Source organism: Protomyctophum parallelum (assembly GCF_964188405.1).
Source record: "Protomyctophum parallelum genome assembly, chromosome: 15".
Taxonomy (NCBI): domain Eukaryota; kingdom Metazoa; phylum Chordata; class Actinopteri; order Myctophiformes; family Myctophidae; genus Protomyctophum; species Protomyctophum parallelum.
Genome location: NC_139710.1, coordinates 41,925,811 through 41,942,827, shown reverse-complemented (window position 1 = coordinate 41,942,827; position 17,017 = coordinate 41,925,811). Strand labels below are relative to the sequence as shown.

General features: G+C 43.1%; 1 protein-coding gene across 1 annotated transcript in view; it reads left to right on the top strand.

The window, feature by feature from the left end:
* Positions 1-17,017, top strand: part of bin3 (bridging integrator 3) — a 45,283-nt gene that overhangs the window by 23,325 nt on the left and 4,941 nt on the right. The window contains exons 5-7 of the mRNA XM_083784154.1: positions 1,476-1,612; positions 7,178-7,218; positions 16,226-16,367. Of these exons, the coding sequence (XP_083640280.1) occupies positions 1,476-1,612; positions 7,178-7,218; positions 16,226-16,367 (320 nt within the window). The remainder of the gene's footprint in view (positions 1-1,475; positions 1,613-7,177; positions 7,219-16,225; positions 16,368-17,017) is intronic.

Below are 17,017 nucleotides of genomic sequence, written 5' to 3'. Positions count from 1 at the left end.
GTTGCTGTCAGGCCCTCATTATAGTTAATGGATTCCATCTGTTGTGCAGGTCCTCTCCACCAACTGCCACTAAACAAAGGAGTGGACCAACTCAACATGTCAGCACTGCATGCTCTACACAGCTTTCTATATCGTCTCTCATTTATCATGTCTGGAGTGGTGATATTGGGAGACTCCCATTTAACTCACTGACAATTAGCTGGTGAATGATAACAATGTGTTTAAGACCTGCTCCTGTTCATCATTTCAATTAGGCTGTATGTATGAGAGGGAGGCAGTAGAAATCACCATTACACTGGAGTCATTTGGTAATAGTTATGTTTTACCCATTACTGTTCAAATGATTTAAGCAGACTTGAATGTAAAATTCACATTAAAATGGACACAAGCTTAATTTATTTTTATGACCATGGAATCATGAGTTCTTGTCTGATACGGTTGTGTCAAATGAGGTCGCATCAATCCAACAGCTACTTGCCAATGCCATAGACACTAGACAGAGACAGACATGAAGATACCCATCCCCAGGTGATTGACTGGTTGAAAATTGGTATTATGGCATGGGCCGTGGCTCAGTGGTCCAGGCACCTTAGCTGGTAAGCCAGCTTTACAGCGTGTCGTGGGTTCGAGTCCCGATCCCAATGACCATTGCTGTGTGTCCTCCCCCATCTCTCTCTCCCCCCCCCCTTCCTGTCTACCTACTGTAATCTGTCAAATAAAGGCAAAAACATCCCCAAGCAAACCCTAAAAAGAAAACGGGTATTACGGGAGTCACAAGAGAGTGAATATGACTGGGAACCAAGTATACAATCTTCATGCAGCCCCTTTTCCATGTCTGATCTTCTCTTAACGACTTCTGTCTGCAATGCATCTTATTTATTTTGACGATGATGCTATAATCTGGTATGTGCTCTGTGTCTAAAACAAAGTGGCATGATTGTAGATTAACAGTAATTGGTGCTGACAGAGTTGAAAGATTTACAGTTTCCCGGTGCTTTGGTGGATGTTCATCACAGCAGCAAGCCCCATCACCCCCCTCAAATTCCTACAATAGACTCTGCACACTTCTGCGTTTGCTTTTTACAAAAGCTCACTTCTGAATATCTCTGTTCCTTCTTTTGAGTGAAATGTTCATAGCCTTCAGGCTATTTTACTGTATACTTAACCACACGGTGATGTTGTACGACATCAATTCTGTATTTCCAACTGAGAAAAGATGTTGACGTGTCACAAGTTTTGTCTTACATGGTTGTGTGTAGAAGTATAAATTGGCCCCAATCCTAGGATAGCGAGTGCCTCTAATGTTGACCACTTCATTTAGTTCCCTGATTTAGATGAATGCGTTGGTGAAAAATGGCTTCCACTAGCTACTGTTTGCTGCTGCCTTTACCACAAATTTTATTTTTCTCATCCACAACTTGTTTTCCTATCAAAGTCTTAACCTGGTCTTAACCCTATCCTTTGTGTTTCTCAAGCCATGTCCAAGGCAGCAGTGAAGATCTCTGGGGATCTTCTGAATAACCCACTGTGCGAGCAAGACCAAGCTTTTCTAGAGTCCATGACTGCTCTGGACACAGCCATGAAGAGAATGGACTCCTTCAACCAGGAAAAGGTCAGTCATTGTCGTCGCAATCTCTCACACTTTTGCTGTTTTCTGTGCTCAGAGTCTTTCAGTCTCTTACTCTGCCTCAGTTTCATTGCTCTATTTCACATTATGTTACATTCAGCATTGTAAATGAAAGCCTGTTCATATCTATGTCAGTATTACATAACCTTTGGACTTAGACTTTTGCACATGATGTCTGTGTGGCACAGCGGTAAAGTTCCAGCCCACCACCAAGATTGAATCTTCCACGTTGCATCCAGCTTGGCCATCTCTGCCACTGCACTAGTGACTCCTACACTTGCTACTCCTTGCTCAGGGCACCTGTTCAGTGGGTTGCGGAACTGAGGAAAAGCATGTTCCTCCACGTGCATTAAAACCCTCCTGGTGAAACTCCTCACTGTCGGGTGAAAATAAGCAGTGGTGACTTAATGTGTATTGGTCGTAGACATGTGGTTGTCTACACCCTCTCACAAAACCAATTGTAGGAGTTTGCAGTGACATGGACTACACGTGAGGGGGAAACCTGGAATTGACATAAGGACTAAATTGGGCGAAAAAGGGGAAGAAAAATAAACCATTATTGTTGCACACACATTATTCGTGTACTGTAGACTAGAGCGATGCATTTCATTGGCATCTGAAATTAAGAACACAATGGAAGGAGCCTCACTTAATAGGAAAATCTCTCCACAGACTACATTCACAGGTGTTGGTCTGGTCACACTCAAACATTGATTTGTGAAAGTAGTCTTTCAAGGCTAAAAGTAGAGGGCTGATACTTTATCTATGGTGTCAGCAAAATATTGAATTTAAAGCTGTGTCTTTGAGTTGTGGATGAGTATGAATAATCAATCTTGCAATTAATCAAACTCTCAAATAATAAACCGGTTTTATTAACAAATAAATATTATTTATTTGTTTAAAAGATTTGTTTTGGGCTTTTCTGCCTTTATTGATAAGTTGCAAGTGAAGATGGACAGGAAAGAGGGGGGAGAGACATGCAGCAAAGGTCGTCATCAACGAGACTCAAACACACAATGCGTCAGTCCAGAACCTATATGTGGCATGTGCCTGGACCGCTTGGCCAGTGAGCGCCCCTATTTAATTTGTTTTAATAACCTTGAACACTGGTGTATTTTTGGTTTAATTCAGTATGTGATTAAAACGATTCTTGGTACTTGTAAGGTAAATCAAAGTGTCATTACACTCAAGGCACTAGCTGTAGCTACACTATGGAAGGTTGGGCTTTCAAAGGCAAAATAAAAAACACATCTGGGGATCACAACAAGCCATGCATGGACTGACCTTCTATCCATTCTTGACTCATTTCTCCGCTGTTTTGTGCACAATATTGTGTTACGTAAAATATTCTTTTGGTATTTGTAATATAGCAGAGGCCTATAATAATATATATTAACACCACAATTATGTACAGTGTCATGCCATTTTTATAGATCATATTATTGATGTATGTATTTTGAGGTGTAATCAGTGTGGTCTCGACTAGTAGTACAGGAAAGGTGCAATTCTGGAGCAAGTGTGGTTGCCTCGATCGCACAGACGCCTTCGTAAATATAGCCCCCTCCCGCAGATTTTGCCAGCCAATTACAATGTGAAGTCACCCTTGTAAGGGGATTTATGCCCCAAAAATCATGTTTTTCCAAGAAAGGTTTATTTTTTTGCATTTGCCGTGCCCCCTATGGATGGAATTAAATTAAAATTTGGGGTGGATTTGACATTCCGTTTGTGATTTGCGGCATTTTTTGTAAAATAGGCCCCTCCTACTAACTTTGGAAGCCGATTACGGCCGAACGATACGGACTATCAAATTTCTGCCTGTGGTGTTTTAATCGGATAGGTTATAAGGAAAAAGTCTATAGGTGGAAGAGCAAAAACTGTGATTTTACGACTTAGGATTCAAGTTATAGGGCAAACATGGGCTGTTATAGCGCAACCATGAGGTCTACTGATGTATATATTTCTTTTTTTTTTCAATACATTTTCGTAATTATTATGAGCCTCCAAGTTTTGTAAATATAGCGCTTGCGGTCTCCAAGTAAAAAAGACTTAAATGGAGTCTTCGATCTTCCCATTATAAGTCAATGGGGAAAACGAATTAACTAATACATTTAATAAACAGCGTTAAATTTGTTTAGTTGAAGCAAATTATGGAATGGTCAATGTATGTCTGTGTGCAAATTCAGATCAACTGGGCAAGCCAGGAGGAGCGGGGAAAGACAGACATTCCCTTAATTATATGTTAGATGTAAGTATATAAACAGTACATTTGATATAAAGTAGTAAATGCCAATCCCAAGTAAATGCATTTTGAATATAAAAAAATAGTGTCTGTAGTACGGGACTCACCTGTGAACAGTGCATACAGCCTAAATAAGCTCTGTCTTTGCTGCACCTGTCCCGGTTTCTAATCTGATCCAAGGCACTTTGCGGTATGTTATCCCCACTCTCTCCTGCATTTTCTGGTCTCTCACCATCAAGAATAAAAGAGCTAACATTTAGTCTCCTCTGCATTCCGCTTTGGCCGCAGTAACAGTGTTCATTCAAACTGGTTGTGCTCACATCTCATCAAATTTTACAGGAGCCATTTTGAGTGACTAGACAAAGTAGAATGCAGGCTGGCCTGTGCTTGTGGGTTGGTGACCCGGGGATGGGTCCATTCCAAGACTTGGCTTGGTTGACTGCCAAGAAGAACACTCCTGCCATTTTGACTGCTCTCAAGATGAAATTACTTCTCCATTCTTCAGATTTGTACTGTATCTTGCAGATTTTTTATTTATTTTTTTAATGCAAGGAAGTTCTTAACCAATGTTATCCGCCATGTTTTGCTGACTATGTTGAGGAGCACGTTAATAATCTTATGTATAGGCAAAACCTGAAGCATTGCACTCTTGTTGTTTACCTACATTACGCTTGAAACCCACCAGGCAAGTAAGCATAAGTGCAGTTAGTGCACGGACGTTAGAGTTCTCAACAGGCCTGAAAATTAACACCAGGACCTCCAGTGCCAGGCTGAACCTGGGCTTGCACAGTCATCTCTTATCAGCCTCAATAACTGGATATTTCAACGTGGTGTTGTATTATTATTATTATTATAATATTTTTTTAGGGTGTTTTTGTGCCTTTATTGATAGATTGAAAGTAGGTTGACAGGAAATACTGAGAGAGATGGGGGGGGGGGGGGGGGGGGGTGACACGCAACAAAGGTCGTTGGGATCGGGAGTCGAATCCGCGACACGCTGTCAGGATTATCAACCTACGTGCCCGGACCGCTAGGCCGGCCCAGCCCCGTGGTGTTTTATTTTTATATTTCTGGCGGTCTCTAGGTCAGTAACAAAAGGTGTAGGTTGTCTGCACAGTGAGTAGAAGAGTAGGCGTTGGTTGGCTCTGTAAAGTGTAATTTCCCCGCACATCTCTGTGCTTGGGATGTGTGCTAGAGAGTGATCCAGCCTAGAATAAAGATGATCAGTGTGTTCTATTGTGATGTCACAACTGAACGTCATCTTGTGGACATGCATCACTTCACACTCATAGGGTTATGATACAAATTCTACACATTTGCAAAATAAAAATAAATAAAGGTATTTTCAATTGAAACTACAGTTGAAAGAGTTGAGCAGTGATTGTCCACCCCATGAAACTGCAGGTACATACCCTTTCAAATGTTTTTTGCATCACTGTCCTGGATCACTATCAGAGGTGTCAGACAGTTTGGATCCCAGTAGACTCACTTCTTGGTTGGTTTTTATGGGCTTCTGCCGGGCTTCATGAGTTCGCATGCTAAAAGTGCTAAAAGTGGCTGAAAGCAAACTGTGGGCAAAACAATGATTGCGGACACTCTTCCTAGTCGGCACAATATCTATGGAATATCACCTCAGGTTTGGTAAGGCTCTTAAAGCCCAGCACAGCTCACCACAACACCAGCTCTCCCTTCAAGCTGACTGTTGATTCTGACGGCACCAACCCAACAAACTCCATTGCTCAAGCAAAACAGACACAAAAGCATCCACCCTTTTGCTCTCCTTGGTGCTGAGACGAGATTTTCTGCCGCGGGGCCTGCGAGTGAGAGAGCTAGCAGATAAAACGTGCAGTGATAATGAAGGCAGCAGTGGCCCAGGTCTGCGTGTTTATTTCTGGGGCTGAGGAGGGTGCACAGCCCCGCCGGCACACTGCTGCCGAAGCCGAGCCCCAGCATGGATGGCGGCAAAGGATGCGCCGTTTGGAGGGGTATTGATTTCCTCTGCGATCTGCGTGTATTTTTGGGAGGCCTGTGTGCCGGGATGGCCTATGCCCCGTGACTCACTGATGGAGACTACTGCTTGAGCGCTGGCCTCAGGCTCTGCACAGGCCTCCAAGGAATAGCTCTGCCCCTCCTCTCTGTGGGAAGGGGCAGAGGGTAGAGGCCACCAGCATGCTTAAGCAAATCTGCCGCTGTTGTTCTCCTTGCTCACTGCATGCTCTCACCTTAGAAGCAACAGCACAGCTCAAATCCATGGAGGGAGAGGGATGGTGTGAATATGTAAAACACAGAAAATGTGAATTCCCATGAACTTATTTGTTATTGGTTCTCTATTTTCCCTCAAACCACAATCATCCATTTTCTACTTGGAAATCTGCCTGTGTGAAACATTGAGTGATGTGTTCTCGGAGATGGTCAGGGCATTTACAAAGCACAGCTGCGATCCTTCTTTTCGTGTCATGCCGTGAGTGATTGACTACCCTCTCAATAACGAGTGAACATACAGTAGGATTAGCGGAGCAGTTCACTGTTGCCATGCAGCTGTCATTTCATGACTTGATGCTTTTACTTGTTTGCCAGGCCAACTTGGCATTCTTATCAAATGTAGTGCTGTTGAAGTCTGTTTAAATCTGCATTGTAAATGACACTGGAAACTTTATTAAATGTGCGTCAACTTCTGTCTATGAGACTTCATGCTGGGGCTGGAGGCCTCGAGATGGGATGTTCATTTACTTCCATTTAACAAAGACCCCCCCCCCCGACACAGACACAGACACACACACACCACCTCCTTTCCCTTCCCTGTCGGCTCTCGCAACCAGAAGGAGAATGCTGGAAAATATAAACTGTTATTGTTAAAATGTTTGTTTGCAAAGAATTTTCATCTTGTAAAGCAGCCCACCCTCCACAGGATTTGAAATCAGTGGGGCTTTGCGTTCATGTCCGTCCCTTGACACCTATGCTTTTGTATCTTGAGCTCGATGAATATTCAAGGGTTTCTCCGCGGGGCTTGTGTACAATAAAAGAGTCAACGTCATGAAAGTTTATTTGATAGACCCCCCCCCCCCCCCCTTCTGTCTTGAGTGCAGTGTTTTGAAATATACACAATTGTTGATTGTTTGAACGACAGCTGTATCTTGCTGCTAATGAGTGAGTGTTGTAGAAGCTACTCTGTTCAACTTACATCTTGATTTAACTCAATTTGACAATTTGAATCCACAAAGCCAGTGATGTTGATTGATGAAGACAACAGTTGTCTCTGCTGTATTTTCTATTTGTATATATTGCTGAACTTCTGTTTTGTTTATTTTCAGGTCAACCAGATTCAGAAGACCGTTATTGATCCCCTGAAAAAGTAGGTGTCAAATCTTAATTTCTATTAATCACAGATTGGATGGATGTGGCTACTGTATATTGTCTAATTTAACCACTTAACCAGTCTAGGCCACTGTTTCCCAAACAGTGGGTCAGGTCCCATTTGTGGGTCACGGACCAGTTTTTATGGATCTTGACTAGAATAAAAATACCATTTTCTTTTCCTACATTTAAAACATTTCAAAACCTTTTTAATACAAATTTTAAAACACAAACAAACTCAGCGCAAAGTGACGTGCTGTGGCTTGTAGATCGTTTGGCTAGCTAGCAATGCATTTGTTTACTACAAACATTATCGCCCGAAGCACCCACACCCCCGGAACACTGTTGCCCTTTCACCACGCTAAATTCGCCAGGTCTATGCAAGTGAGCACAAATTACATGTGAGAAAATTCATTCACAAGCCCACAAATGCCATTCAAATGCCATTCAACACACACTACGACTCGCTTACAATTCGCAAACCTGGCAACACTGCCCTGTCTTCTAATAGGCCCACACTAGCTCTCAGAATCTCATTCTGATCTCCCGCAGGAGAAGAGAAACGAGGAAGGGGAGAGGAATTGTAGCCTCACGATTTTGCTTATTCCTTCTAAATCTCTGTATTTAAAATATCGCTCTCTCAGCGAATCTCTTAGTTCCATCAACATTGTACTTTGTCTGTAGTTTGTTTGTGCCTACATATTACGATTACACGGAACGCTTTGGCTATTTTCGCCTGCCAGCCAACTGCCGAGTACACACGCCTGCACACGCACGCCTGGCTTGCACACACACACACACGCACGCCTGGAAGCCACAATCTCTCTCTCTCTCGCCACGCCCCAGTGGCCCACACACACACACAGGCTATACACGCACGGCGCCGCGGGAGCGAGACAGGACGTTATAATCTTGAGTTTCATTAAATAACTGTCTTTCTCCGCACGCGCACGTGCACACACAACATTATTCAAGTGAAATGCATAACGCCAATATTGGGCTAATATAGGCTACCAATACAGGACGTTATAATCTTCACTTTCATTAAATAACTGTCTTTCTCCACACGCGCACGTGCGCACACAACATTATTCAAGTGAAATGCATAACGCCAATATTGGGCTAATATAGGCTACCAATAAACAACCAGCTCATATACCCACCAAATAAAACTATCATCCCATTGCAGAAAATAGTTACAAAATGTAATTGAGGCTACATACAGTGGTGTCCCCTTCGTCTGTACCAGGCTGACTTCTATAGGTTTTGAAAGGTACCTTTCTTTTTTTTCTTTTTTTTTTCTTTTTTTTTCTTTACCCAGGGAAGTATCTGAGCACAGGTGCTCATTTTCAGCAACGCCCTGCACATCGAAACACATACACACACACACACACACACACACACACACACACACACACACACACACACACACACACACACACACACACACAAAATGTCATGTCAAAGGTACCTCTGGAAGCCACACCTCTGATTGGTCGGGTTTAGTCTTAAACACAATCAGTGCCGGAAGTGCATCAAAATAGAAGCTCCGGGGTGCCAGAGTTGTCTGATCGCTTTTACTCTGAAAGCCATGAAACGGAAACACTTTCCTAAAAAAGTTGACTTTACAAAGAGACCTCACATCCCCGATCATCTTAATAAAATTTTTTACGCTCCAAAAAACGTTCATATTTTGCGGGAGAGACGGATGAGGAGCAGAAATGAAGCGCCAGCATATCGATCCATTCATCACCACGGAGAGCGCCTTGGATTAGGAGATGCGAGACATTCTTTCCGCTGCGCTAACATGGGAGTCAATGACAAGCTAATAATTGCACTGAGCGTTAGCATACGGAAAACGAAAAGCGAAAGGCCAAAAAAAAGGGAAAAATTCTGAATATTCTTATCTCGCCCCGCGTCACTGGGGCGTCGCTAGGACGTCCACAGACGTCGTAGGCACTAATATTTCGGGATCCTTATGAAGGCCTCAGGCGTCGTATGAACTGAAACGGTTAGTCTTAAGGGGTGTGTTTTTTTCACCCACTGTGTAATACAATGAATGGACGGTAGGTGGCAGTAGTACAGAGGCCAGAGAAACTATAAGACAAACGTACATGGAATGGGAAATAGAGGGGGGGAAATGTAAATGGTAGGGTTTTTATTTTTGGTATTTGACTTTGCTACTGATGATTGTACGCAACAACAACTATTGCATTGTTTGTTTGAGCTGACAGGCCCTTTTTTATGTCAATCAATCAAGTCATCTCAGGTCATCTCAAGCGGCAGATGCAAAAATAGTTTTTTATATTAAAATTATATATATTTTTAGGGCCATGTCATGTGCTCTACCTGCAAAGCCTTTGTGATCTATACTGTAACTTTTGGGCACCGCTTAAAGTCAGATCAGGGGTTTTGTCGGCCAGCGCCAAAAATGCCCCCCCGACAGCATAATCGGAGCAAATACCGGGCAGTGTGTATGAGCCATAACGTGTTGACTACACTACACTACACTAATAAGGACACATAATAATAACTAATAACCCATCCGTTACTACATGTGGAGTCAACTCCCGCACTTTCCTTCTTCCCATAGTGCGCGGCAACGTAACTCTGGGATGAGCGGCCACGAAGCGGCCGCGAAATTCTAGTATTTTATAGAAGGTATCTGTGGTGGAGCCTAGCAGGCAGGTTAGGAATTCCAACGGCATGCACTGCATGATTATTTTGTGCCAATCTTTTTTTAGTTGGTGGTTTCTCATTAATCCAAGACAGACAGAATATTTTTCCTAGCAGCATAAATTAATAGATTAAACAGACGTGTATGGAACTTGTTAACAATCTTGTCATCAGGCAGCCCAAGAATCAAACGCATAGGGTCGGGTTCAATCTCCATATTAAAGATCTCATTCAACTGCTGCACGATACCCAACCAGTATCGTTTAATCTTATGACATGACCATATACAGTGAATATAATTTCCCTCTTCAGTTTTACACTTAAGACAGAGAGGAGATAGAGTAGGATTAATTTTATGGCGAAGGCTAGGTGAGATCTGTAATCGGTGTATGGTTCTTGAATCGACTATGGTTCTGAATCGACTAAGCTCTATTACACACAGAAAGTTTTTTGGCATTTTCAAATATTTCACACCAAACCTCATCTGAAATTTCAACCTCAAGATCACTCTCCCATTTCCTCTTAGCATCTTGTGTGTCAACAGTTGTTTTGGATCTTAACATGCCATACAGAATACTTATAAACCCTCTTGTAAAACCCATTGTCGGCACTCTCTCAATTGGAGAGTTAGTTGAATTAGTTGATAATGTTGTGCGTCTGAGAATGAAATCCCTCACCTGATCAGGACACTTTTGACATTAGAGATACAAGTATAAAGATTGTGATTGTCTGAACTTTTCTGACGCATTTCAGTGAGATTGTGATTGTCTGAACTTTCTGACGCATTTCAGTGATTTTTTGCATTCCTGAATGGGTTCAAACAGGTATAGAATTATTTGCAAATACGATTTTATTCAGGTCAGCTAAGCAAAGCGCATATAGAGAATTTCAAATGAGGACCTAAGCCAGTGAATAAATGGTGCTGCTGTGGTGTGTAGTGTGTCTGGAAGAAAGTTTTATTTGGTTCTCTGTCCCTACACTCGCCCCCATCTGGGCATGCAGTGAGTGCTATTCCATTCCTGAAGCCTAACCCTTGTCTCCCTCCCTCACTGATTCCAGACACACACACACACACACACACACACACACACACACACACACACACACACACACACACACACACACACACAGAGGTAGCTGTGGAGGGAGTGGCCAGGCAGGGAGCAATGATCCCACCCGTCTTCCGAATGCTTGTTAAGGTTCCGCTTCCTCCTTGCGGCTCCTCCCCGGAGGCTCTTTTTTGGACGGGGGCGTGTATGACAGATTTAATGTGTACACAAAGTATGAGGGGTGCACTGCATGCATGTGTTTGCTGCACAAGTTTGCACTAAACTTTCCCCTACGACGTTGCCGGTGTCTTGATTTATTTCCCCTTTTTTTAAGAGTGATCTGTCTCACCAAAACACATATTTGTACAGAAACTCCTCTGTAAGACATAAATAGTTTTTAGACAGCGTCTGCATGTGCTTTGTTTCTGCTTGTGCGCTCTTGATGGTGGAGCAGTGACAGGATGGAATGGTTCTAATTTCCTCTTCCTGGTGGGCGGCAGGCGGACGTGTGGGCAGGCTCTGAATATGGCAAAAGTCCCAGCTTCCTGGGTCTTGGGCCATGCATTGGTTGGAGAGCACGACTGTCTCTGGATAGTACACACACACACACACACACACACACACACACTGAAAGAGACCACATTCGACAAACAGATTGTGGGGGGTGGGGGTATTATCTTAACAGGATGGATTTTTAGGCCATGAAGTTAGGCAGGAGGAAGTAAGTACATAGACTACTTTGAAAGCCACGGTAAACCACCCTCTTCATTTACTTTCCCCCTTCATTAAAAACACTATTAGTACAATCACTGTGTTTTCTATGGAAAACTGATCTATGAAAGCCACTATACATTAGCACTTCCATTAGGATTCCATTAGTCCACCACTAATTAATTTTTCTCATTGTTTAGTCTTTGTCAAAACACTCTTTTGGGTGATTTTGGATGATTTTAAATAGAATGTTGAAAAGGAATATGTTAATGTTAATGGAGAGCCTTGAATTAGCCTGGTTCGCAGGCTAATCAACACCTTTGGTGATCAATGTGCTAGTAATACATAGTAAATATTGTTAAATAAATGAACTCAAGAAAGGAGTAGATTCTCTATCATTCTTGTCTGCCTGTATTTCTATCCCTTTACCTCTCGTTCTTCCCGTCTGTCTCTCCTCTACCTTTTTTTCTCTCTATTGTTTTTCCATCTCTGTTCCTCTATCTCTCCGTCTCCCTTACTCCCAGTCCCAACCGTGTATTCTGTATCCACTCAGCGAGGTCATACTCAGTGACATCACTGTGTTTATGTGAAGGGAGGGGGAGTGCGTGGGCAAGAGGCATTTGTGTTATCTGGGCCTCCTAACCTAACCCTTTCTGCTCCGTTGCTCTTCTGGGTGAGACAGAAGGCAGGCCTGTTTTGAGACCTCTGCCCTGGGTTGAGCAATGACTGGACGAGGCAGCACCACCCCTATCAATCACAGGAAGTATCTGTCCCTGGAGTAGGTCTGCCCAGGGATCCACCTCATTCATTTGACATATCTGTAACATTTGATTGTAGTTTTTAATTTAATAACTTTCTATTTTTCTTTTTGGGGGGTTATTTTTTCATTCCACTCTCCAATTGTACAGTATATAGTGACATGATGGCAAGTAGCCAGTCCCTTTTTTTACCACGCTTATCTGGGATATCATGTATCCTGCTTGCATGAGTCTTCTCACTTTCGATCAAACGGAGACAATGCACAACGGAGCACAAGGCAAGTTATGGCAGAGCAAAACTTTCTTTTGTTGACACAAAGAGGGCTCTGCTTTGCACGAACTTCACAAACGCAGGCTCCATTGGTCCTCTGCTATCGAACCACTTTCACAGATGGCAATCCTTTGTATTTATTTAATTACATTTTGCGTACTCATATTGTTACACACTTGCAAACTTACATCATAAAGTAACATTGTCCCATTCATATCACATTGGCCTTTTCATATCAAGGCCCATTTTATTCAGCATTTGAGCCGCAGACTCAAGACTCATTTGATGAGATTTAGCCACTCAGGCCCAAAACAAAAGAATATTTTGTTGTTTAATATGATTTTGTCCACAATTACACACTGTATTGATGTTGGTACCATAAGGAGACGCAACAGGCAAGCGTTGATCAAAATAACAATTCTTCTACATTCTCTAGTTGTGTAGACTTCTTGTAAATTAAGTAATGCAGATGTTTAACATTAATTTAACTCTTGAGAGCGTAAGATGAAACCAAATGGATTTGGTTTCATGGTTACAGATCGGTAGCAGGGGACCACCTGGAACCCTCTCAAGGACCACTGGTGGTCCCCGGACCAGTGGTTGAAACCACTGTCCTATTCAATGGGTCCTCATCTGAGACCATTGACAGACACATTGTAGGTGGGTATGTGTGTTTGTAGTATGCAGTGTATTTTTGTTTTGTTTTTTCTTGGTCATAAATTATGTGATAGTGACAAAGTGGGGCGGTCAACCTTCCAGACTGAGGGTGTCTGGCCTAGACTAGGGCTTGGCTGCCGGGTCAGGCCGGCCCGTCTGTGGATTGGCAGCTGCTCATAAACACGTTCTCCGGTCCAGATGCTATTTCCATCCAGCCTTTTTTACCACACCCTGATCTATCGTATGGACAGCGGTGTGCCCTTGGCCCTGTGCAGCCTTCAGCCCTAGCACAAGACTTCGGCCTGACCAGAACCGACCACAAATGCAGACCTATCCGGCTGACCGGTAGTGGCCGAGCCATGGCCAAGGGATATCGAGGGAAATGTACGCCTCCTGTCCAGTTTTACACCAAACTATCATTACACAGTGCAAACGGTGACCTTTAAAACAGGACTACTGTCACACATTGTGCTGACAGAGCTGAGTCATATTGACTTCCACTGGTCTGAGAGAGTTGAGACACCTCATGGAGACTTCCCGAAAAGACTCCATGCTGTAGCAATGATGCACAAGCAATGTGTAGATAATTTCTTATTACAGTTTTGGTTTCTGCAGTTGATTACCATTGGCATATTGGCAGTACTGAAACCTTTTCATTTAATTTGTAATGCTTGCCTGTAGTCAAGACAAGACATTAAGAACCATGCAAAAACATACAATAAAATAGAGACTGGTGATCACATGTTAACAACAGTCCTCTGCACCTGACAGAGTCCTCATGCCATTGCCATCGCTGTTGCCTCGACTATTTCCACAATATTGAGAAACTCAACCTGAGGCTACGTGGGCCATTACTTATAACCAGTAATCACTTTGTAACCTTGTTTTGAAAAGTGCTATACAAATAATGTGTATTATTATAATGACATCATCATGCTTTTCTAAGAGTTGCAGAGAGCAGCAACGTGTCACGGTAGCTCACAAGGTGACTCAAAGGGGGTGTGAAGTGAGGTGTGAAGCCGCGGCTCAATGAGAATGTGGCCAGGCTTTGTGTCACTTTAAAGTTGGTGAGCTGTGAGTTGTCATCGGCCAAATGAATCGTGCCGGAGCGCGCACATGCCTAGAGGGCAGTTACATAATCCCTTGGCACTTCCCAAGTATGTGTACGCTAAGACTGTAGACCAGATAGTAAGACCAGAGGAACAGCATCCACCCCTGCCATAAACTGGGCCAAAGTGGTATTTTATAAATAGCGAGAGCGTGTGGGCTGTGGGGCTTGGCTCTGTGATGTCACACTAGTGATACAATACCACTCCCTACTCTACAACTGTGTTACTTCCTGTCGGGAACAATCCCTGCTTGTCTGCCAGAGGCGGAGTCTCAGCCCACGTCACTTGGAGCCCCCCACCCCCCTGCACCCTCTAGCGCACTGTCCTGCCCCCTCCACCCTCTGGTTAGTCACACAGGCAGACAGTGCTTGACTGCTTGGACTACTCTTGGATTTCACAACCACTCTACAGATCCCTCAGTGGACTGGATTGAGTGGATTCCCCCTCACCTGTTGTGTTGAGAATGGCCAGGGCTGGCTCAGCGAGGAAAGTAAATCGTGCCCCCACACTGAGCCCGTTAATAGTTCTTTGGGTGGAAGGAGACGTAATAAACTGGGTGGTTGTATAGTGTGCCTACACAAGTGATGAAATAGTCTAAATGAGTCACTGGTGCGAGAGAAAAGTGTGTAAGTCCTCTTTCATTTCACGTTTAACAACAGACACCTGTGTGAACGATCCTGTGGCCTACTTTTACACAAAGCACTACAATTGTTGTGCAATTAAGAGGTGATGAAATGATTTGTTACGTACTGGATGAATGTTCTCAGAAATGACACTCCTGGTCTGCAGGGGTTCCCATTTATGCTGCCGTCACATTACTCACCTTGCATTATTTGTCTGTTTATTCGGCCTATGTTTTTCTGTAGGCATTCAATTTTCATCATACTTGCATATCAACATTAACATTAAATTATCATTTAATGCAATTGTTGCATTTTTTTAATTTAGAGTAGTGTCACAATCCAGTCAATTACTATTGCGCCCCAGATATTGTGTGCCCGATTTACACGTGGTTGCGTGCTGTGCACACGACACATCATGGTTGTAGATTGCTATTGTTGGTGGTGGTGCTCGACACATGCACACAGCTAAGTATGAATCGGGCTATAATATCTCAGAATATATTCTAGCTTAGAGGAGGCTAAATGAGTGATGAATATTTATTAATTTATAATTTATTTGGGATCATAGATGTTTTCACAGAGGTCGAGTTATTCCATTTCTCTACACTCTATACAGTATATTGCTAGTTTGCCTTTAAAACCAGTGCAACAAGTCCCAGGATGAAACTCGGACTCCTGTTGCTAAGTTACAGATGAGTGTTTTCCTATTTTTAGTGCCGAAGACTGAGGATTCTCATAGAAAGACTGTATTTTCATTTGGAATATAATAATTGTCGCTAAATGAATTGTTTCATGCCATTTTGCACTACAGTAATTAGATAATAGATTAGAAGCAGCTTAATGCAATGCTGTCCCCTGGGGTTTGAAACTGCATCTGCAATAAGGAATTTTAGTAATTGATACCGATGCTTATTAAGCTAGGCTTTGATACATACAGAATGTGTCCTAAAGTTTTATAGATGGAATAACACTTTGGTTCAGGATCTCATTAACTGCAATGCTTCCCAAAAAGTCTCTGGTGTATTTTTTTTTTCTTCTTTTGTGTGTGTGTGTGTGTGTGTATACAGTGTGCAGTGCTGTGCACTATTGTTTTTCTCTGAGTTGTCAGACATGTGCAGGTGCCTGAGTTTGTTTGTGCTCGTCTGTCTTAGGTACAGCGGAGTCTTCCCCAGCCTCAACATGGCTGTGAAACGGCGAGAGCAGGCACTGCAAGACTACAAACGTTTACAGTCCAAGGTGGAGAAATACGAAGAAAAAGAAAAGACTGGACCTATAATGGTCAAACTTCATCAGGTACATCAGCCTTATTTGTATCCTCTGTGTGTGTGTGTGTTACATTTTTCTTACTCTGATGAATAAAATAGGTTAAAGATTGTGGCCAAATGGTTAAAGTCTTGTGTCGCTGCACGTGTTGATCCACTTGAACTCTTCCCTCTGTCTCTACAGAGAAGAGGTCATGCGCTCTTTACAAGTTCTAGTGTTTTGAATAGAGTGCAATAAGTGAACAAGACACAAATGCTGACTGGATATGAACAAAAATAGTTGAGCACATGCATACTGTACTGTACATGTGCGCTCCCCTCACCCACGCAAGCTACCAGGCTCTCAAGTATTGCCTTTTCAAAAAAGGCATCACTGCGGATCCACAGGCGCGTAATTGAGAATTGTGGACGCGCGCGCGCACACACACACATAAACACACACACCTGCACAGTGCACACACCGAAGCCACTACAGGCACACACATTCACACATAGTGCTGCAGTATTGCCTGGGTTCTAACACATCCTCACATGGCGAGCCACCCACACACATTGAGAAAGGCACTGTCAGGGGAACAAAGCCTGAAGAGGCCTCGTACATCCCTGCCCTTTGAATCTCTCTGCACTTAAAGAAACGATCCTGACAAAACACCAGCGCGCCATTTCAGGATATGAAAAAGA